Source organism: Hyperolius riggenbachi, chromosome 1 (assembly GCF_040937935.1).
Source record: "Hyperolius riggenbachi isolate aHypRig1 chromosome 1, aHypRig1.pri, whole genome shotgun sequence".
NCBI lineage: Eukaryota > Metazoa > Chordata > Amphibia > Anura > Hyperoliidae > Hyperolius > Hyperolius riggenbachi.
The window spans coordinates 91,628,604-91,652,258 of NC_090646.1; the positions used below are offsets into that span (position 1 = coordinate 91,628,604).

The 23,655-nt window shown below is 43.4% G+C and overlaps 1 protein-coding gene across 2 annotated transcripts in view; it reads right to left on the reverse strand.

Annotated features, from left to right (window-relative positions):
• The window catches only part of LOC137563791 (SH3 domain and tetratricopeptide repeat-containing protein 1-like), a 92,328-nt gene that overhangs the window by 23,271 nt on the left and 45,402 nt on the right, over positions 1 to 23,655 (reverse strand). For both annotated transcript variants that reach the window (XM_068276734.1, XM_068276740.1), the window contains exons 8-12: positions 21,572 to 21,642; positions 17,150 to 17,345; positions 15,875 to 16,008; positions 13,586 to 13,621; positions 5,937 to 7,610 (exon numbers count right to left, since the gene is read on the reverse strand). In XM_068276734.1, coding sequence (XP_068132835.1) covers positions 5,937 to 7,610; positions 13,586 to 13,621; positions 15,875 to 16,008; positions 17,150 to 17,345; positions 21,572 to 21,642 — 2,111 coding nt within the window. The remainder of the gene's footprint in view (positions 1 to 5,936; positions 7,611 to 13,585; positions 13,622 to 15,874; positions 16,009 to 17,149; positions 17,346 to 21,571; positions 21,643 to 23,655) is intronic.

Genomic DNA, 23,655 nt, shown 5'->3' on the forward strand with positions numbered 1-23,655 from the left:
AAAAGGTCAATAGTTTATAGATTTTAGTACTCTGAGACATAAAACTGTTGGATATCTAAAAGTAATTTTTAAGAGTAGGAGGATAGATACAATTGTTCATATCTTCAGTATACTTCCACTTAAGTTTACTTGAAGCCTAAAGCCTAGTACACACTTTCACTTATGATTGGCCAATTACTGACCAATTTTACCACCTCCAAGTAATATACGGGTTTACCTACGCAATCTACATTACCTATCTGTTCACGGCACTCAATATCTTTTGACCCTAATGCTACAAGGAGATGGTAACATTAATCAGTGATTGGCCAATCATAATTAAAAGTTTGTACCAAGCTGGTACACACCTTCAGTTTTGATTGGACAGTGATTGGTTAATGAAGAGGAGAGTTACTAGGGAGCTACTGGGCAGTCAATTATCTTGAATGAGCACTAAAATGTACCTTTTTGTTTTGTGGAAATAAATATGGCAGCCTCCATAACCTTCTCACTTTAGTTGTCCTATAAAAATACATAATGCTGCCCCCTCAATTTACATGTATACATCAGACAGCATTATTATTTCAAATGTGATACCTTGGTTAAATCTCCTAAGACAGCCACACATATAGCACGTCCGTCCTGCCAGCACAGTGAGACCTAGGTGTGACCGTTTTCTGATTAGTACAGCTGATCCACCTCCAGAGACAGTGGCATAGCTAAGGAGCTTGTGGGCCCTGATGCAAGTTTTACATTGGGCCCCCCACTCTATACATAAAAATTGATATGGCGCACCAAAACCTGCCACTGGCAACTACAGTGTCAGAGCTGCAAGAAGGGATGGGGAACAGTGTGTTAATGAGTATCACTAATCAAAGTACTGTATCTAAAGAAGTGATTATTATGAGCACAGGACCAATAGAGAGCTAATACTGTAGTTGAGGGAGGGCCCTTCGGGGCCCATCTGGCCCAAGGGCCCTGTTGCGGTTGCTACCTCTGCACCCCTTATTGCTACGCCCCTGTCCAGAGATATTACCTGCTCTGTGTATCTTATTACACATGCAGGAAGACGAGAGTTACTGAGGTGTTACTGGACATTCAGTGATTTTGAATGAGCAGTAAACTATACAATGGAGAGGGGAAGATATTGCCATCCAGTTATCCAGGCCCTTCAAGACATGCAGAGCAGGCTAAAAAATGAAATGGATAGCTATTTTTTTTTTCATAATAACACATTTTAAAAAAATGATGTGTATACCTCTAATGCATGTCATAGCATTTTTTTTTTAAAGCAAAGGCATAATCTAACTTAGAACAAGCTGCTTCCTAGTTAGCATGTTGGTGTTTATTGCTAAAGCATCAACCAGTCAAAATACATGACAAACAGCGTATACACACCTGCTCCTTTGTATACTGAGATAGCAGTTTCCCCAGTGCAGACATCTCATCCTGCCCTCTAGCTGCAACATAGAGAACTGCATGATCCTGCACAGATCGCAGATGCAATTTCTGATCCCAACCACTGCTCCTTCCACTCTTACCGCTAGCCATGCGCAGCTTGATAAAGAAAGTGATCAACCACTCTCTGTTTGGAAATCAGTTGGGTAGCAGTGAGTGCAGTGGCGTACCTAGGGCATTTGACACCCGGTGCTGGGTATTATAAGACCCCCCCCCCCCAAAAAAAAGTAAAGGGGCAAAAAATGGGTGGCGCTATAACATGCGGCGTGGCCATGACCGGATGAGGGCGGAGCTAACTGTAATTTGACGTGAACCCAGGTGAGAGTGATATGGAGGCTGCCATATTTATTTCCTTTTAAACAATACTAGTTGCCCTGCTGATCTATTTGGCTGCAGTAGTGAACTGAATCACACCAGAAACAAGCATGCTTGTTCAGGGTCTGTGGTTGAAAGAATTAGAGGCAGAGGACCAGCACGGCAGCCAGGCAACTGGTATTGCTTAAAAGTAGATAAATATGGCAGCCTCAATATTATTCTCACCTCGGGTTCCCTTTAAAAGTGCAATGCAAAGACAGTGGACCCAAGTTTTGGTGACCCTTTCCCCAGAAAATTCACATAATTGTGCAGGTTTTCTGAAGAAAATACACGTAATGTGAACAGATTTGCCCAGAGAATACGTTCAATCATGTCGGCAGATTTGCCCAGAAAATACATGCAATCATGTCTGCAGATTTGCCTAGAGAATACGTTCAATCATGTTGGCAGATTTGCCCAGAGAATACGTTCAATCATGTCTGCAGATTTGCCCAGAGAATACGTTCAATCATGTCTGCAGATTTGCCCAGAAAATGCATGCAATCATGTCTGCAGATTTGCCCAGAGAATACGTTCAATCATGTCGGCAGATTTGCCCAGAGAATACGTTCAATCATGTCGGCAGATTTGCCCAGAAAATACATGCAATCATGTCGGCAGATTTGCCCAGAAAATACATGCAATCATGTCGGCAGATTTGCCCAGAAAATACATGCAATCATGTCGGCAGATTTGCCCCGAAAATACATGCAATCATGTCTGCAGATTTGCCCAGAGAATACGTTCAATCATGTCGGCAGATTTGCCCAGAAAATACATGCAATCATGTCGGCCGATTTGCCCAGAAAATACATGCAATCATGTCCGCAGATTTGCCCAGAAAATACATGCAATCATGTCGGCAGATTTGCCCAGAAAATACATGCAATCATGTAGCAGATTTGACCAGAAAATACATGCAATCGTGTGGCAGACCTGTCCACAAAACACTTCAATCGTCAATAGTTGCCCCCAGTATAGCTAGTATAGTTGCCCCCTGTATAGCTAGTATATTTGCCCCCTCTATAGCTAGTATATTTGCCCCCTGTATAGCTGCCCCCAGTATAGCTAGTATAGCTGACCCCAGTATAGCTAGTATATCTGCCCCCAGTATATCTGCCCCCAGTATATCTGCCCCCAGTATAGCTAGTATAGCTGCCCCCAGTATAGCTAGTATAGCTGCCCCCAGTATAGCTAGTATAGCTGCCCCCAGTATATCTGCCCCCAGTATAGCTAGTATAGCTGCCCCCAGTATAGCTAGTATAGCTGCCCCCAGTATAGCTAGTATAGTTGCCCCCAGTATAGCTGCCCCCAGTATAGCTCCCCCCAGTATAGCTAGTATAGCTGCCCCCAGTATAGCTAGTATAGCTGCCCCCAGTATAGCTAGTATAGCTGCCCCCAGTATAGCTAGTATAGCTGCCCCCAGTATAGCTAGTATAGCTGCCCCCAGTATAGCTAGTAAAGCTGCCCCCAGTATAGCTAGTATAGCTGCCCCCAGTATAGCTAGTATAGTTGCCCCCAGTATAGCTAGTATAGCTGCCCCCAGTATAGCTGCCCCCAGTATAGCTAGTATAGCTGCCCCCAGTATAGCTAGTTTAGTTGCCCCCAGTATAGCTGCCCCCCAGTATAGCTGCCCCCAGTATAGCTAGTTTAGTTGCCCCCAGTATAGCTAGTTTAGTTGCCCCCAGTATAGCTAGTATAGCTGCCCCCAGTATAGCTGCCCCCCAGTATAGCTAGTTTAGTTGCCCCCAGTATAGCTAGTTTAGTTGCCCCCAGTATAGCCAGTACAGTTGCTGCCCCCAGAATAGCTAGTATAATTGCCCCCAGAATAGCTAGTATAATTGCCCCCAGAATAGCTAGTATAATTGCCCCCAGTATAGCTAGTTTAGTTGCCCCCAGTGTGAGGAAAGCCTGGAAGGAGGGGTGGCGGGGAGGGGGGCCGGACCCCCCACCTCCCTCACCTGGGTCCCCCTCCTTCTGGCGCTTCCCCCTCCTAATTAGCAGCAGCGAGCAGGAGCGGCGAAGAAGACTCACTCACCTGCTCCTGGCGATAGCGGCGGCGCATCGCGTCATCCTCACGCGACGCTGGTCTCCGACTTCTCTGTTGCTCACTGTGCTTCCGCCAATCAGGAAGCACAGTGAGCGGTGGAGAAGGCGGAGACCAGCGTCACGTGACGATGACGCTATTTGCCATCGCCTGGAACGCAGGAAGGAGGTGAGTAAGTCCTCTTGCCCGCTGCTGCCCGCTGCTGCTAATTAGGAGGGGGAAGCGCCAGAAGGAGGGGACCCAGGTGAGGGAGGTGGGGGGTCCGGCCCTCCTCCCCGCCGCTTTCCCCACCACCCCTCCTTTCCGTGCTGCTTCCCCCTCCTGTCCTGCACATTGCACAGGCCTCTGTGGGAGGCCTGATGACACCCCCTGGGGCGCCCGACACCCGGTGCGGGGCGCCCCCTGCCGCCCTATGGTAGGGACGCTACTGAGTGAGTGATTCTGCCTCTTCGACTTAATGTGGATTAGACTTAGCAAATGTCCATTTAAGAAAAAAAAATTGGATCAACAGGGATATGTGAGGGAGCAGGCTGGTGTTATACTGGTTGAACTCGATGGACGTATGTCTTTTTTCAACCAAAATAACTATGTAACTATGTAACTATTGCATGGCTGGATGCAGTACAACATCATATGGCCATCAGTCCCCCATCACTCCTTCCCCTGCGTGGTCAACAAACAAAATCAAATATGTTGGGAGAAAAGATCCCTGGCAGATGTGATTAAAGACATTAGCCTAGCCAGAAACCATACATACTTGTATATGTATAACTGAGTTAATGCCTGAACCTTTTGGTAGAGGTCATGTTTGCATAGCATGATGGTTAGAGAAAGTACCTTTCACAACCGGGAAGCACACAGTTTGATACAACACCTCTCTACAGGTTTGTTTTATTTAGGCAACAGGGCAATAACAATGCAATCCCATAATGCACTGTTCCATGTTCATGCTGTTTATGATGGAATATGTTGGCGCTTTATAAATCAATAAGAATAATTATTATTATTTAGCTATGGCACCTCCAATGGTTTCCTCACTGGCTTACCCCACATTACCCAACAGAGCACAACCAATGTATTATAGAGAAGAAATGTCAAATTTACCATTCCACTTAGCTGATGAGTTGAGTTTTGTTATGAAATCACCCTCCTCGTATGCCGAATGCCGATGTGACTAAAGCCTTGTACACACATGAGATGATTCTCGGCCAAGGTTGCTGCCTTTGTTGAGAATCTCCTGACCCACCCCGATGCATCAGCAAGAGATCCGGACTGCCAGATGATCCTCTTGTCTGAGCACAGACTGAAGGCATTGTTTTCCTCTTTACCCCTCCCGCTCCATCATGTACCACGGGCCGTCTTTCCTCCCCACTCCATAGCAACAGAATGCATCGCTAGTATGCAGGATAGAGACGTGTCTGTACAGAACTCAATTCCAAACTGTTGCCCACAGGGATCAAGCCTCGACCCCTGCAGATGACAGAAATTGTGCGTGGCTAGGCATCTTAAGGTGTACCTGATGGGGATACAGTGGGCACAAATGAGACACAGAAGCATGTTCCCATCTAAAGGTAAGGACATGCCTCTGTGTCCTTTCCCGCAATGCTCTTTGTGCCCCATGCACCCTGCAGCTCCCCCTACCGACAAGGAACTTGTTGGCAATCCTAGAGAGGAAGGGGTGTCCTTAGTAGGAGAGGCACTCCTGCGTAACACCCCTTCCACGCCCCTCAGGCCGTACTACTGGCTCTACCCCACCTTTCACCCTCCTCTGCGTGCTCTGTACACACTCTGTGTCCAGCATCGTGACCTGCTTGCCGGTGGGTGAATAAAGCAGCGTGAGACAATGAGAAGCGACTTGATCCTCTCAGGGAGGAACGCTGCTTCCAGTAACGCTACAGTAAAATAAACGTTACTGGAAGCAGCGTTCCTCCCTGAGAAGATCAAGTTTCAAGAATGTTTCAGGCTGACTATAATTGTGCAAAAAGCAGATGTGGGTCACTTAGTATTTGTAAGTGGGTGCAGCAAATATTTTTTTGTATTATTATTATATTGCAAAAATTACAAAGTCTCTAGGTGCAGGGATGGAAACAGAACATACCTTGTAGATGATTTGCTTCTATGGCCAGCAGTAAAGCCCATTCATAATAAAGTTTTCCCATTTCTCTTTGGTCTATGCTAATGTAATGATGCCCAAGGATGAGTAAGACATTCATAAAGTCAGCTCTGTTATCTGTATGCGGAACACTGGAGTAAACTGATACAGATTTAACTAAGAAATGTTCCGCCAAAGTCCTAGCCTTGAGATGTAAACATAATATGCCCAAGTTTGCTAACACCACTGCCTGGTTTTCCATGTTGTCCAAGTCTCTTGAGATCTGCAGAGCTCTATAGTAGTGTCTGGCAGCATCTTTAGCCATGGTACCTCGCCGCAGAGAAATAGCCATAAGGTTGTGTATTATGCCCAACTGATGCAGAGTACAAGTTAAACATGATGTGGCAAAGTTTAGTATATCCAGGGCTTTGTGGTCTTGTCCATCAAGCATATACAACCTGGCAAGTAATACCAAAATATCCACCCTGTGCTTTATGTCGATACCAGTGTTCACTATTTGCATGAGGTGAGATTGAGCTTCTTTATACAGTTGGTGAATTGCACAAAGCTCAGCTAAGCTCAGATGCACAGAATTCCAAAGATCCTGTTCTTGGTTGGAAGACACAGATGACAGAGCCCGTTTCAGATGGTAAGCAATCTGAGTTGGAAATGTCATAGTTCCGGTCCTTTTCATTCCACAGATCTTTGAAGAATTTTTGATGATGAAGTTGACTCTTCTCAACGATTCCATAAAGCTGCAAGAGGTCTTAGAAGCCACCTTAACACAGCTCATGGTCAAGTGTGGTAAACACTTGTGACTGTAGTTGTCAGCCAGCTGGAAATAGTAATGTGGGGAGGAACATGTACTGGAATCTGTTGCATTTTTTAAAACTTGCAGGCGCTCTATAAACGGTAGAGATTCATCATATCGCCTTAAAGCGTTGTATGTTTTGGCCAAAAGAAGGCATACTTTTCTTTCGCTTTTCTGATCTTGACTCAGTATGGCCTTCTTTAGAGCATATTTTAGCACCACTGGTTCCATGTCTGTACTGCTTATATAGCTTTGTAGTCCAAGGATAAGTGAAGAAGACTTGTCAATCATTTGCATACTCTTGTCCTTAGATTTCTGTTTCAGATATATGGCATTTAAGTTCATATGGATGGCACTAAAAAGGAAGATGTCCGAAAAATCCCCATTCATAACCCCCATGGCTTCCTCAAAGTAAACTCTTGCTTGTGACAACTTATTCTTTCTAGCGCAGAGCCTGCCAAGAGCAAAGCAAAGTCTTGCCAGGGCCCAGGTCATGTTAGACTTCTTTGCTGCTTCTCGTGCTACGCTGAGATACCGAATTAGATCTTCCTCTTCTTCATATCCATGAAACAGGCTGCAGAGAGAGGTGTAGGAAACATCATAAAGCCTCCTGAAGCCTGGGAGATACAATTCGCTATCTAAAAACTGGAGTAGTGACTGCAGTGGTAATGCATACTGGTCTTCGTTCCCACAAATACAGAAACTGAGGTCCTCACACTCATCACAGATGGCCTGAACTTCAGAAGAAGTTGCTTTCTTTTCTTGTAAGTCAGTAGAAAATTCTGAACAAGTGTTGGGTCTCGACAAAAATTCCTCCAGCTTCTGTTGTAGATTGTTGCTGTCGATTGCTGGTGTTGAATGGCGTACTTCTGAAATAAAGCATACAAAAAATTAAATGAAAGCCCAACCAAACTCAACATTGTATAAAGCAAATTCTGGAAGCAATTAGGATGATAAGTGAATCTAAACAGTTTATAAAAGCAAACTGTTGGAAGGAGTACATGCTAAATAAAGTGTGTTGGCCTAGTACAGCTAGAGTTGAGCTGAAATTTTCGTAATTTCGCATTACTATAATTACGCATGCGAAATTTGCGATTACGATGCGAAATTAGCGTAGCGAAATTGCCATTAAAATCGTAATTGAAAATACCGTAAGCGTAATTTTCAACGCGAAATTTCGCGTTTCGTTCATGCCGTAATTTCGCATTAAACGCTACCGTAATTTCGCGTTAAACCGTAACGCTCCATATAATATAAAAAAGCCGCCGACTTTAAGGGTTAATAGCAAAGCCCCCTTAAATGCTAAGAGCCTCAAATTTGGAGAATATATTAAGGAGATCAGGAGGAATAAGAGGAAACATTTTTTTTTCAAAAAGACCTTATAGTTTTTGAGAAAATCGATGTTAAAGTTTCAAAGGAAAAATGTAAACATTTAAAAACCCGCCGACTTTAACGGTTAATAGCAAAGCCTGCTTAAAGTTTAGGAACACCAAATTCCCAGGGTATATTAAGGGGATCAGTGGGAATAAGAGGAAAAAAATTTTTTTCAAAAAGACCTTATAGTTTTTGAGAAAATCGATTTTTAAGTTTCAAGTACGAAAATGTCTTTTAAATGCGGAAAATGTCAGTTTTTTTTGCACAGGTAACAATAGTGTATTATTTTCATAGATTCCCCCAAGTGGGAAGAGTTTTACTTACTTCGTTCTGAGTGTGGGAAATATAAAAAAAAAACGACGTGGGGTCCCCCCTCCCAGACCTCTTTAACCCCTTGTCCCCCATGCAGGCTGGGATAGCCAGAATGCGGAGCACCGGCCGCGTGGGGCTCCGCACCCTGACTATACCAGCCCGCATGGTCCATGGATTGGGGGGTTTTGGAAGGGGAGGGGCAGCCAAGCTTTCCCCTCCCCCTCCGAGCCCTTGTCCAATCCAAGGACAAGGGGCTCTTCTCCACCTCCGATGGGCGGTGGAGGTGGAGGCCGCGATTTCCTGGGTGGGGGGTTCATGGTGGAATCTGGGAGTCCCCTTTAAAAAGGGGTCCCCCAGATGCCCACCCCCCTCCCAGGAGAAATGAGTATAGAGGTACTTGTAGTACCCCTTACCCATTTCCTTTAAGAGTTAAAAGTAAATAAACACACAAACACATAGAAAAAGTATTTTAATTGAACAAAAAACATAACCACGAAAAAAGTCCTTTAATATTCTTAATTAACCATTAATACTTACCTGTCCCTTTAAATAAATGATCCCACGCAATATCCTCGGAAATGTTCTATCAGTTACAATGTAACAAAGTTATTATGTAACAACTTTGTTACATTGTAACTACGCCGCACCCGACGCCACTCGCCGCTCAGCCGCCGCATACGCGTCCGTGCAGGACGCTAAGTCCCCGCAGCTCCCGCTGTCCACCCCGCCCACATCTGTCACCCACATGTCACCCACATGTGGGTGACATGTGGGTGACATGTGGGAGAGGCGGGGAGGGCAGCGGAGCCGGCGGGGACTTAGCGTCCTGCACGGACCCGACAGAGCTCTGAGCTATATAGCTCAGAGCTCTGAGAAGCATCTTTGTATTTGGGCTCCAAGGAGCCCCATTGGTCCTTAGCAGACCAATGGGGTTCCTTCAAATCAGAAGGAACCCCATTGGTCTGCTAAGGACCAATGGGGCTCCTTGGAGCCCAAATACAAAGATGCTTTGGAGAGCTCTGAGCTATAGCTCAGAGCTCTGTCGGGTCCTGCAGCGCAGACGCGGCGGCGGCGGCGGCGGTGAGTGACGTCGGGTGCGGCGTAGTTACAATGTAACAAAGTTGTTATATTGTAATAACTTTGTTACATTGTAACTGATAGAACATTTCCGAGGATATTGCGTGGGATCATTTATTTAAAGGGACAGGTAAGTATTAATGGTTAATTAAGAATATTAAAGGACTTTTTTCGTGGTTATGTTTTTTGTTCAATTAAAATACTTTTTCTATGTGTTTGTGTGTTTATTTACTTTTAACTCTTAAAGGAAATGGGTAAGGGGTACTACAAGTACCTCTATACTCATTTCTCCTGGGAGGGGGGTGGGCATCTGGGGGACCCCTTTTTAAAGGGGACTCCCAGATTCCACCATGAACCCCCCACCCAGGAAATCGCGGCCTCCACCTCCACCGCCCATCGGAGGTGGAGAAGAGCCCCTTGTCCTTGGATTGGACAAGGGCTCGGAGGGGGAGGGGAAAGCTTGGCTGCCCCTCCCCTTCCGAGACCCCCCAATCCATGGACCATGCGGGCTGGTATAGTCAGGGTGCGGAGCCCCACGCGGCCGGTGCTCCGCATTCTGGCTATCCCAGCCTGCATGGGGGACAAGGGGTTAAAGAGGTCTGGGAGGGGGGACCCCACGTCGTTTTTTTTTTTATATTTCCCACACTCAGAACGAAGTAAGTAAAACTCTTCCCACTTGGGGGAATCTATGAAAATAATACACTATTGTTACCTGTGCAAAAAAAACTGACATTTTCCGCATTTAAAAGACATTTTCGCCCTTGAAACTTAAAAATCGATTTTCTCAAAAACTATAAGGTCTTTTTGAAAAAAAAAAATTTTCTCTTATTCCCACTGATCCCCTTAATATACCCTGGGAATTTGGTGTTCCTAAACTTTAAGCAGGCTTTGCTATTAACCGTTAAAGTCGGCGGGTTTTTAAATGTTTACATTTTTCCTTTGAAACTTTAACATCGATTTTCTCAAAAACTATAAGGTCTTTTTGAAAAAAAAATTTTTCCTCTTAATCCTCCTGATCTCCTTAATATATTCTCCAAATTTGAGGCTCTTAGCATTTAAGGGGGCTTTGCTATTAACCCTTAAAGTCGGCGGCTTTTTTATATTATACGGAGCGTTACGGTTTAACGCGAAATTACGGTAGCGTTTAATGCGAAATTACGACATGATACGACTGTAATGCGAAAATTACGCGAAAATTACGCTTACGCGAAATTTCGCGAAATCCTTCTTCATTACGATTATGTACTTACGGCCATAATCGTAATTACACTAATTACGCGAAATTTCGCAAAATCGTAATTAGGTCATTACGCTCATCTCCAAGTACAGCCTAAAGTGGCAAAGAGGCGTCCAGGGTATCATAACATTGTGTTAAAAACAAATAAAACAGAAAAAGGTGAGGTAGCTAACCTCAGTGAAGACAATTTTATGCACTGGCAACGTGTTTCGTCGGTCCATGCCCACTTTCTCAGGCCGGATAAAGTGCCAAAAGGTTCTCTGAGCTGAGCTACCTCACTTTTTTATTTTATTTGTTTTTAACGCAATTTTCTCAAACCCTGGGCGCCTCTTTTCCCCTTTGGGGTTTTCACCCTCGTAAGTAATGCTCATTACCGTAGCAACAGACAATTGACCTAAGAAGGATATGGAGGCTGCCATATTTTCATTTAAACAACGCACATTGTCTGGATGTCCTGCTGATCCTCTGCCTTTAACCTCTTGCCGACCGCGTCACACCGATGGGCGTGGCCGCAGCGGCAGCCCCAGGACCGCCTAACGCCGATTGGTATAAAGTCCTGGGGCTCTGTTTTGCAGGAGATCGCGTTCAGTCTCCGAGCGGCTATTGCCGCTCGGGAGACTGGTAGACGGCGTGATCGCCGTCTATTTACTTGGTGCAGCGCTGTGATCAGCACTGTGGACAGCCGTGTGACACGGCTGTCCCCTGGGGGACAAGAGAGCAATCGGCTCTTATAGGCAGAACCCTATGACAGCCGATCGCCATAATTGGCTGGCTGTGGGGAGGGTGGGTAAATACTTAAAGAAACAGGGATTTTTTAAATAAAAATAGCAACAACAATATTTATAAAAAAAAAAAATTAAACATGGGGGGAGCGATCAGACCCCACCAACAGAGAGCTCTGTTGGTGGGGAGAAAAGTGGGGAGGAATCACTTGTGTGCTGTGTTGTGCGGCCTTGCAGCTTGGCCTTAAAGCAGCAGTGGCCTATTGTACTAAAAATTGCCTGGTCACTAGGGGGTTTGGCACTGCAGTCCTCAAGAGGTTAATACTTTTATCAATAGACGAACTTCAAAAGAGAGAGGCAGGCACTCAGTACAAACTGCAGATGGAATTAGTTCCGCTGAATGGCAGTGTAGAAAAACTTCAGCAGAAGCTATGTGCTCAAGACAAATGGAGTTCAAACATTGTGACAACTTCATACAAAAAAAGAGCAAAGGATGTCTGGCACTGTAGCTTTAATGCGTCACAGCAAGTGTACAATAAATGTAACATCAAACACAGGGACAGAGTCCGTGGAAGAGGTGGTACTTATCGTGCTCTGCTGAAGGTGGGGAGGCAGCTGTGGGCGCCAGTGGGTGCACGGCCTTACAGACGTTTCGCAATGGGATGAGCCTTGCTTCTTCGGAGGCTAATCGTGCACAATGTGCAGGATGGAAGTGGCCATTAAATCGCCTGCTTCCGTGTAGGGTCCAGCCTACCTGTAGGAAATGACGTGGGGCTCAGCCATAGGTTGGTACAGATGCGTCATCGTGAGCGGCGCTTATGCGTCACTATGTTACGGGGACGCTGATGCGTCACTGCGTACAGATGACGCGTATGAGTGGAGCTTCAAAATGTTGCGTTGGCAACCTAGACCGCCCCTGGACCGCAAAACCAGGCGGCGGCTAACACCGCCGACCAATAGGCGGACAAGGGGCGGGTGCGTAAATGCGCATCTCGTCTGCCAAGCAACAGGCAGTAAGCAAAACTCTGCTCCATCCACGCAAGGGATAGGATGTATTATCCGTATCCCAAAGCTTAATTAGCTGTTTTTCGTGGGAAAAGAACATGCAGCACCCATTCATGCCACATGCTTTAAGCATATATGGGTAGTCCCGTGCCAATAGATATACAGGAGGGGAGAAACGGTTAGCACGATTAGCCTCCGAAGAAGCAAGGCTCATCCCATTGCGAAACGGCTGTAAGGCCGTGCACCCACTGGCGCCCACAGCTGCCTCCTGACCTTCAGCAGAGCACGATAAGTACCACCTCTTCCACGGACTCTGTCCCTGTGTTTGATGTTACATTTATTGTACACTTGCTGTGACGCATTAAAGCTACAGTGCCAGACATCCTCTGCTTTTATCAATAGATCCTGAACAAGAATGCAGATCAGATGTTTGACTTAAGTTTGACTGCATTTGCCACATGCTTGTTTCAGTTGTGTTATTCAGAGATTACTGCAGCCACATAGATCAGCAGGACTACCAGGCAAAAGGAAATAAATATGGCAGCCTTCATATCCCTCTCAGGTCAGTTGTCCTTTAAAGAGACTCAGAGATGAGTCAAGTGGCATGCATAGTGAAATGAGTCAATCGCCACGAGTGGCAAGCGTAGTGAAAATTCTTTTAATGAATTTTCATTAAATGATTTTGCGCGACATCATGAAAAAAATCGTTTGTCGTTAAAAATCATCTGCAAAAATCGCATCATGGGTATAGGCCTTGAGGCTTTGTTCACATCTTTTTTTAATGTTTTTTTTTTCCTTTCCCGGCTCTTCACTGCGCAGTACGATTTTGTACAAAGTGCTTTTGTAGAGCAATTCCATTTTTTCAAGTGAACTCTTTGACCCAGAAAAGAATAAATACAATTTATTTATTCTTATAAACGCGAACGCAATCGCCAGATAAAAAACAAACAAACCGCTTTGTGACCATTTTGTATTGTTCCTATACCTTCCATTGAAGCAAAATCGCTCAAAAATAAAAGTAAATACTTTATATAAGATATATTTTATGATTTCACACTTTTACTTTAATTTAGTTTTATATCATAAATTATAAGGTAGTAGAACGTTACATTTTTACCTTTATTGCTACAGATTTTGAGTTCTTCAAGTTCATCTATAATTAACAAAAAGAAAAAAGGCAAAGTGAGTGAGAATGCAAGCGGAGAAAAGAAAGTTGCAAAGTAGCCAAGATGATATGCGGTGTGACACGTCAGCATTGCAAAAGGTCATGGTAAGATGACAAATGCCCGATCTGACCTCTTTAGTAAGCAAGCTGGTGGACAGCATGGCCTGAGGGTGATTGGATAATGCCTTAGGGCCGGTCCACACTGGCATTTTCTGGTAAATGGATCTGTGAAAACGGATCTCATATTCATTCATTCCATTTCCGATCAGTTGGTATCCGTTTTACAACAGAGGGCCTTATGCAATTCACTTTTTCTCCTGAGTTTGCTCCTAGGAGAACATTTTTCATCTTCAAATCAAGTTAACTTTTAAGCACTTTGCAAAGGAAAAAGTAGGTGAAAAAGTAATGTCTAAATTATTTTGAGTATTTGTTTGCTTGCTGGTGGTGTAAAAGGCATTTTATTTACAAGTTTACAAGGTGAAAATATCACCTAGACGAAAACTCAGGTGAAAAAGTGAATTGCATATAGCCCAGAAAGTGCTGAATAGCTGCTGGGGAAAATGCCAGTGCTGTATGTGTTAACGTTGATAAAGAGCTAGTATTTATATAGCGCTGACACCTTCTGCAGAGCAGTACATAGTATATAGACATGTCACAAGTACGAAACATTGATTGCTGCATTCCAGACTCCCATTCTCCCTGACAACATCACCAAAGTAATCAGAGGTGGGACAAGGTCCTCCAGCACCCAAGGCTGAGACACCGAAGTGCGCCCCTCCATCCCTCCCACCCCAGCCGTCACACACTGATTGCTATTAGACTAAGAGGTGCCACAGGACCCACAACCTCCCAAACACCTTAATATCTTGTTATCTGGCTTGCAGTCACTGCTATGTATCCCCTTTTCTTATTTCTTTCTGCTTCAAACACAATTAGGAATGACAGCTGAATGAATTGTGCGCCCCCTCCTACACTGCGCCCTGAGGCTGGAGCCTCTCCAGCCTATGCCTCGGCCCGGCCCTGAAAGTAATTTTTTGCTGGCTAGAACGGTCCGTTTTGCAGTCAGTGTGTTGTTGTATTACTGTTTCTTATTACCCCCAATGCAGTGCTTCAGCCTCTGTTTCTATTCAGCTGGGCTCCACTATCCGGAAAAATCACAGAGCCAATGGATACAATCGAACAGACCAATGTGAAAAGATCAAGGTTAACATTGGATCCATTCACATCCATTAGGATCTATTCCATTACAATCCGCTAATGGACCGTATTTTAGTGCCAGTGTAAACTAGACCTAATGCCTGCAAATCAGTATGGGTGTCTAAATTTGGAATTATGGTCAAATGTTTTAATCTCAGGTATATATACAGGCAATTAAAAGAAGGGAATTGAATAGCAAAAAAGAAAAGAAAAAAAAATCCCCGTCGTGTGTATTACTTTTTAGGAAAAGGAAAAGCTGGTCATGTGTCTGATTTATGTAGGCTTGGTTCAGATGAATGGCTGCCAGCGTCCATTTCCATAGTTTAGCGCTAGGATCCAGCACAACCCACACTGAGATGAATGTAAGCTATCATCTCAATGCATTTACTGTTGATTGTGCAAGTGCCATGGTCGATCAAATTTTCTGAATTTTTTCTTGTTTTTTTTTCCTAGGGTCATCTGCGTTCTTGGTTCTGTTTCCTTCTAGGGGCTCAAAATGTAACATGACGACCAACAGATGGGAAACTATGCCAAACGCTTTTGTGCACATAGCAGAAGAGAAGAGTGTTTGGCACTACAGTAGCGGCAGTTGCCTATGTGAAGCGGCCCTCATGCTGTAGTTACCTCTAGTGACTGATGATGGGGAAAGGCCATAATGTTGGTCAGATAACACCCATTCACCCCTGGGGAACTGTGATGGGGGCATGCCTAAGATTGTTGGAGGCTTCTAGTAGTGGAAGGTCTGGATAATGAGAAGAAATTCCATTTCTTTCCCTTTATTCACATACTTTGCAAGCTTTTAACTTTTTTTTTTTTTATGGAAGACCACATTGGTGATCAGAACGTGGAGATGTAATAATTAATTTAAAGGAACTCTGAATGACATGAATTTTTGACACCTGTAACATCCAGGCTGCATGGATGATTGTTATCCTCAACAGTCACTGCTACCCGTGCTTGTTAGTGGAGATATCAGATGGGCAGGAGAACATGGCTGGTTTCATGTATGTGCCTTTACTAGTGAGCAATGACATCCTTATTTACCCAGTTTATACAAATGGCAGACATCAGAGTGGGATATCCTAAGCAGCAATGCCCTCGCAGCATCCAGATCAAAGTCGTCTGTGCTCCGTGTGCTTAGCACGTCTTCACACAGAAAATCCCATGAACGTTCCTGCCTACACAAAAGTAACATTCATTAATCATCAATATTAAAGCAGGATTGTCAGCCATAAAATCAAATTCCATTTACCCACTGCTTTGTGTTTATTATGTAGTCTACATGCAGGCTGTATTGCAAGCATTCTCATATAATCATAAATATGTCATCTGTAATGAATCATATTTCACCCTGGCTCTATTCAGGTACATTGCCAGGGAGAGGGAAGCTGGTTATCTTTCCTCCCACATTCCTGCTCCTCACTGATTGGCTGAGGCCAGTTCAGTGTGACAGGAGGCTGAGAAGGAAAATACACCTCACCACTCTGCAGAGGCTGCAGAAATACGATCTATGCTGTGCTCGCATGTGTTTACAAAGAAAGCTAGATATGGCAGTGTGGTTTTTAGTACAAAGCTCAGTGGGGAGGAGTTCTAGCAATGCATACATAATTTTAAAGCCAAAAAGCTATAAAGGCGGCAACTAACAGTACAATTTTTAGAGAAGAATTGTTCGAGTGATCAGATGAATGTTCCTTATCAACAGCACACAATTCTAAAAGTGATCATTCCATGGCAATTTTGTCGATCAGAAATTTTTTTTTATAATGGTTGTGATGAATAGGAAGTACATATTAGTTAGCTGATGGAAAAAATAATTAATGAATTAAGACATTTTATTTCCGATCGCAGTTTTCCGATCACTAGGGTGATTCTTCACTGAAAACTGTACCATTAGTGGCCGTTAGTGACAGGATTCACACTTATCTCATCACATGTCTTTTCCTGCATAGAAATTTTAACTTACCAATGTAGGTCAATGGGACTGTTCATACTAGAATTTTGCATGCGAGGAAAAAAAAATCACAGCAGTGCAGCATAAATTTGCACATCAGTGCATTTTCTCATTACCAATCATTGGTACAACAGAGTACCATTTCAGAACAGCCCTTATGGATCAGCAACTAAAAGGGTCCATCTTTATCTTTACAAGACACACACTGACATAGAACATAGACTATTTTGGCCCTGAAGCTGTTACAGAAAAAAAACACAAATGTGTATGTAGTTTTTGTGCTTGCTACTAGGTTTTCTTTAGATCTAGGTACTATATCTTCAAATCCTTATAAATCACGACCAGAGTGTTTTATGCAGCCCTCTCACCCTTGATCTGAAGCACACGGTCTGACGTTCCTGGTTCTTACAAAGCCCACCCTGCCGGTGGTCACATGTCTTCCCACAAACCACTCCATGCATTCTATGTAAGTGCTGATGGTCTCCATCCGGTCTCCGCTCTGATATGGGATCTCATCGGGAGCCTCGCTGTCATAGTCTACTACAGCTTCCAAGTGACCTACAGCTGACCAAAATATCAAGGATGTTAACATGAGCATCATCATCCACATGTATTTACAAAAATCAGTCAAGCAAGATACAGTGGAGGAAATAATTATTTGACCCCTCACTGATTTTGTAAGTTTGTCCAATGACAAAGAAATGAAAAGTCTCAGAACAGTATCATTTCAATGGTAGGTTTATTTTAACAGTGGCAGATAGCACATCAAAAGGAAAATCGAAAAAATAACCTTAAATAAAAGATAGCAACTGATTTGCATTTCATTGAGTGAAATAAGTTTTTGAACCCTCTAACAATAAAAGACTTAATACTTAGTGGAAAAACCCTTGTTTGCAAGCACAGAGGTCAAACGTTTCTTGTAATTGATGACCAAGTTTGCACACATTTTAGGAGGAATGTTGGTCCACTCCTCTTTGCAGATCATCTCTAAATCCCTAAGGTTTCGAGGCTGTCTCTGTGCAACTCTGAGCTTGAGCTCCCTCCATAGGTTTTCTATTGGATTAAGGTCCGGAGACTGACTAGGCCACTCCATGACCTTAATGTGCTTCTTCTTGAACCACTCCTTTGTTGCCTTTGCTGTATGTTTTAGGTCATTGTCGTGCTGGAACACCCATCCACGACCCATTTTCAGTTTCCTGGCAGAGGGAAGGAGGTTGTCGTTCAGGATTTCACGATACATGGCTCCGTCCATTTTCCCGTTAATGCGATTAAGTTGTCCTGTGCCCTTAGCAGAAAAACACCCCCAAAGCAAAATGTTTCCACTCCCATGCTTGACGGTGGGGACGGTGTTTTGGGGGTCATAGGCAGCATTTTTCTTCCTCCAAACACAGCGAGTTGAGTTAATGCCAAAGAGCTCTATTTTGGTCTCATCAGACCACAGCACCTTCTCCCAGTCGCTCACAGAATCATTCAGGTGTTCATTGGCAAACTTCAGACGGGCCTGCACATGTGCCTTCTTGAGCAGGGGGACCTTGCGAGCCCTGCAGGATTTAATCCATTGCGGTGTAATGTGTTTCCAATGGTTTTCTTGGTGACTGTGATCCCTGCTAATTTGAGGTCATTCACTAACTCCTCCTGTGTAGTTCTAGGATGCTTTTTCACCTTTCTCAGAACCATTGACACCCCACGAGGTGAGATCTTGCGTGGAGCCCCAGAGCGAGGTCGATTGATGGTCATTTTGTGCTCCTTCCATTTTCGAACAATCGCACAAACAGTTGTCACCTTCTCTCCCAGCTTCTTGCTAATGGTTTTGTAGCCCATTCCAGCCTTGTGCAGGTCTACAATTTTGTCTCTGACATCCTTGGACAGCTCTTTGGTCTTTCCCATGTTGGATAGTTTGGAGTCTGCTTGATTGATTGATTCTGTGGACAGGTGTCTTTTATACAGGTGACTAGTTAAGACAGGTGTCCTTAATGAGGGTGACTAATTGAGTAGAAGTGTCTAACCACTCTGTGGGAGCCAGAACTCTTAATGGTTGGTAGGGGTTCAAAAACTTATTTCACTCTATGAAATGCAAATCAGTTGCTATCTTTTATTTAAGGTTATTTTTTCGATTTTCCTTTTGATGTGCTATCTGCCACTGTTAAAATAAACCTACCATTGAAATGATACTGTTCTGAGACTTTTCATTTCTTTGTCATTGGACAAACTTACAAAATCAGTGAGGGGTCAAATAATTATTTCCTCCACTGTATATAGGCAGTGGGGTGTTCAAAGTCTGATATGAAATGTATGTTGATAGGGAGATGGGCCAATGCAGGTGAATGCAGCACCAAAATAGTTTCTATATCTACAAAATGAAGGAAATTCTGCACAATGGCCCATATCCATATGCAATTATATTTTTCTTCTTATTTTTATCCTAGGTGATATTTTCACACATAAAATGCCTTCTAAACCACCACCAAGCAAGAAAATACATAAGATCATTTTGATCGTACTTTTTCATCTACTTTTTGGAACTTTTTAATTTGCCAATTGCTGGAAAGTTATGAAAAGAAGTTGAAAAACTATCTCCAAGGAGAAAACTAAGGAGAAAAAGTTAATTGAATATAGGCTCATGAGCCTTAATCAATTGACTTTTTATCCTAGGAGATAATTTTTTATCTTCAGTTTAAAAGAACTGCAATTAAAAACTACCAAAAAGTTGGTGATCATGTACTATCAACATTACTCTGAGTACTTTCTTGCTTGCTTGTGGCTTAAAAGGCATTTTATTGACAAGTTGAGAAAATATCACCTAGGAGAAAACGTGTATTGCATGTGGACCCATGTCCAGTGCAATAATACAAATCCACCTTTATTTAATCCAGGTATAAACCAAAGGACAAGGCAGTCTCTATGTCTGGACATGGGCATTTGCATGGGGCACAAAAACAAAGGAAGAACAAGAAACAAAGATCTGGGATTCCACCTGGATTTAGCAAATTAAAATTGTCCTACAAACATGTCTGATGTCCGCTCCGCACGAAACGTTGTGCCTGTCTTTAGACATGTTTGTGAGACAATAAATACAAAGGGCCCGATCCAATCCACTTTTTCTTCGAAGTTTTCTCCTAGGAGATATTTTTTCATCTTCTGTTTAAAATGACTTTTCAGCACACAATTGAAAAAGTAGCAAAAAGCAAGTGAAAAGTACTATAAAAATTATTGTAAGTATTTTCCTGCTTGTTGGTGGCTTATAAGTAATTTTATTTTATTTGAATGGATTGGGCCCAATTTTCATTCACTAAATCCTGGTAGCGTCCTCAATCTTAGTTTTTTGTTGAGGAATCGTATACGGAGCCTTTGGTGGATCCAGGCTCATCCTGTTTGGACTCCCTGGTAACATTACCCTTAGGCTACTTTTCCATCAGGACGTTGCGTTTGATGCGACGTTAAGGTCGCACAACGTGCCCCTAACGCAACGCATTGTGCACTATAACTTGGACGTTGTAGTGCATTCTTTAGCCCTGCCGTATTTGTCGCACAGTGATAGAACAAAATGGCGCATGCGTTACATATAAAAAAAATACATTACTGAGCATTTGCAACACAACTAACGCAGAAGATTCATTGCTAAACGCACAGCATGCAGCACTTTCTAATAACGCCTCACGTTACACAAACGTACCGTGTACACTGTGAATGTCGCACAGACTTAGTATTGCTGTGCGTTAGTCTGCGTTATAAAATTTTCTAACGTGCGACTTTAACGTCGCACTGTGAAAGAGGCCTTAAAGAGAGTCTGAAGCCAAATAAATTACCTCTTTTTATTGCACAGTTATGTTAAGCATTAAGATCAAAGCTGATTCGCCGTATTCCCATGGCAGAATGTGGTATTTATCCCCTCAAACTCCCTGGGGCAAAATTCTCTGATTGCTTCCTGGTAGAGGCAGAGCTTTGCGCTGTAGCTCTGCCTCTAGTCGAGTCGATCTCCGCTGATCTCTGCCTCTCCCCGCCCCTTTCAGTCTTCTTTAACTGAGAGGGGTGGGGAGAGGCGGAGATTGGCGGAGATTGACTGGACTAGAGGCAGAGCTACAGTGCAAAGTTCTGCCTCCCCCGGGCAGCAAAATCCATGACCTGGAAAGTCGTGGAATTTTGTCCCGGGATTTTGGGGGGATTAATACCCCATTCTGCTGCAGGGATGCGGTGAATCAGCTTTGATCTTAATGCTTAACATAACTGTGCAATAAAAAGAGGTAATTTATTTGGCTTCAGACTCTCTTTAAGTGGGTTGCAGTGTCATCTACGCTTTCTTTGTCTGAAACTAAGGGAGCCCAAACAACATTGACACCAGAATATCAAAACACCAACAGTTGTACCATAGCTACCTTGTTGGCACTACAGCAGCAGGCACAGAGTTACACACTATTCATGTAATAATAATAATATTTGCATAGCCATTTTCTCCTATCAGACTTAAAACACTTGGGGGCTGCAGTGACTAGGGGCACGCTCAATAGGCCACCCTGTAGTGTTAGAGAGTATTTCCCAAGGACTCCTTTTCTCCTGTAGAGCTCAAAGCACTTGAGAGCTACAGCCACTAAAGGTGTAAAGGTGTCTGAGATAGTGACTAATTGTTTACCTGTATTGATAATTCACTGAGCAGTACAATGTGCTGATTACAGTGAAAACTGGGTGTGAATATGATAAATAGTTCCAAAGACGTAGGTGGATTGAGTTGCCGAGCTTCCATGTTGGTCAGTGAAACTGTTGTCATGTGACTCAATGTTGTGTTCTGTACTTACCTATGTGGTTCCTCTGTTTTGATTCACCAAAACCTCCAAAGTCCGGACCTAAATTTGTTCTCAGGAACCACCTGTGAAACAATAAACGGATACCTAAGTGCAATATCCAAAACCTACACAAATGAAAAATGCAGCAAGAGTCGAGTATTTACCTAGACCACAAGTGTCGAACTCCAGTTCTCGAAGGCCATATCCATGCCAGTGTTTAGGATAGACTGAGAAATGGAGAAAGGTGTTCTAATTGAAGATCCACACCTTTCATGATTTAGTTCGATCAATGAATTTGAGCTTTGTCACAATTGTGTGAGGGCCCTCGAAGACTGGAGTTCGATATCCTGAACTTAGACTAACCTACTAAGCTTAATGTATCAGACTAACAACCAAGTAATAATTCTGCTCTGTACATATAAAGAGTTCCTTTGAACCCTTCCATCCAATTCAGAGACCCCGACTCCTAAATGGCAAGTACAGGGCATGTGGGGTCCGCTCTATAAAACTGTTCCTGGTTATTCTGGCACTCTTGAAAGACGCATTGGCCCTTAATTAGTGAACGTTTCCTCTGATTCTCACAATGGAGGTTTTCACACCTTATCAAAATATTTTTCTGCTGCCAGCAAGCAGAAAAATACTCAAAACAAGATGTCCCAAATGTTCCTATAGTTTGTGTTTCAGCAAAAAAAAATGAATTATAAACTGACCGATATCATCAGTCCATTCCTTTTTGAAAAGAGTTCCCTTTTCTTAAAGGACTTCCGAGGTGAAAATAAACTGATGAGAAAAAGAATTGTATCAATCATTGTTCTCCTAAAAATGACTTTTTTAGTCATCCCACTGTTATTTTATATTTAAATCCAGATTTTATCTCTTTCCTGCTCCAGGAAGCCATTTACTAACAGGAAAGTATTTTATGGCTTTAATTACTTACAAAGTAAGTGTTATGCTATAGTCTGACCCAGTCTCAACCCGGATAGAAACTGTCACTTGCATACCTAATTTTTAACTCTTTCAGGCCATGAAATAAAAAAGGAACACAGCCTAGTTATTTGTGTACTTGGCACTATAGATAGAGTTCTTTTTTCTTTCTTTTTTTCCCCTCCCTCCCCCCCCCCCCCCCCCCATTTTTCTGCCCCTGCTTCTGTCTCTTTTTATGTGTCCTCTTTTCCCTCCTTTTCCTTAGTGGCCATTACATTATGGAACGGACGCTTCCCTTGGAAAAGAGAGAAGATATTCTTGGTGTCTCTTCGTATATATTCCACACTGACCTCAATATGAAGCCTGGGCAGTGTGTTCGGATGTGTATTTGATATGTCTGTGCATTTTGCAATTCCTCCACTAGATGGCACATTGGTTAGGGTTGTTGTACTGCTTTTGATACAATGTCTCATGCTATTTTTTCTCATGCTTAATTACTATAAAATCCGTATAGTTATATTACATTACATTATTAAGATTTATATTATCCTTTTCATTATTCTCTTTGTTATTTCTTTATTTACTTTTCTAAAAATTCCATTTATGTTTTGTCCCTCCCCACTCGTTCGCCGCTTTTATTATTTTGGCTCTTTATGTCACGGACAGTCAGCGGCGTAGGGTTCCTATGGTTACCCTACGCTAGTCTGGCTGATGACGCGGCCGTGTCATATCTGGCTTCTTGCGGCGACGTACTTCCGTTACCTAGCGTTCTTGGAGTATAAGGGCGACATTTTCTCAGTCTTACTCCAGCCTCCTGTGAAGCGGGTCGAGCCCGCGTGGTGCACTAAGGCTGTTTGACGGGCTTCTCTCTTCTCTCCCCCCCTGGCATCTGGTCAGCTGATCCTGGCATCCCTCATCCCCACGTAAGTCACCCTGCCTACCGCTTCAACCCTCTACCCCCATCGGGCACTGTGCAATACATATTTCAATCGGCTACAGGCAGTCAATTCACCTATTCACCCCTCCCACTCTCTTGCCTTTTCTATTGGCCTCTCCGAATATGCACCTTATGGATTATAGCTCCCGTTGCACATATACACCTTAATTAGCACAATGTTAACCCTTACACATATTGTCATTTATATATAATTCTGTGTGTTTTGTATCAATAT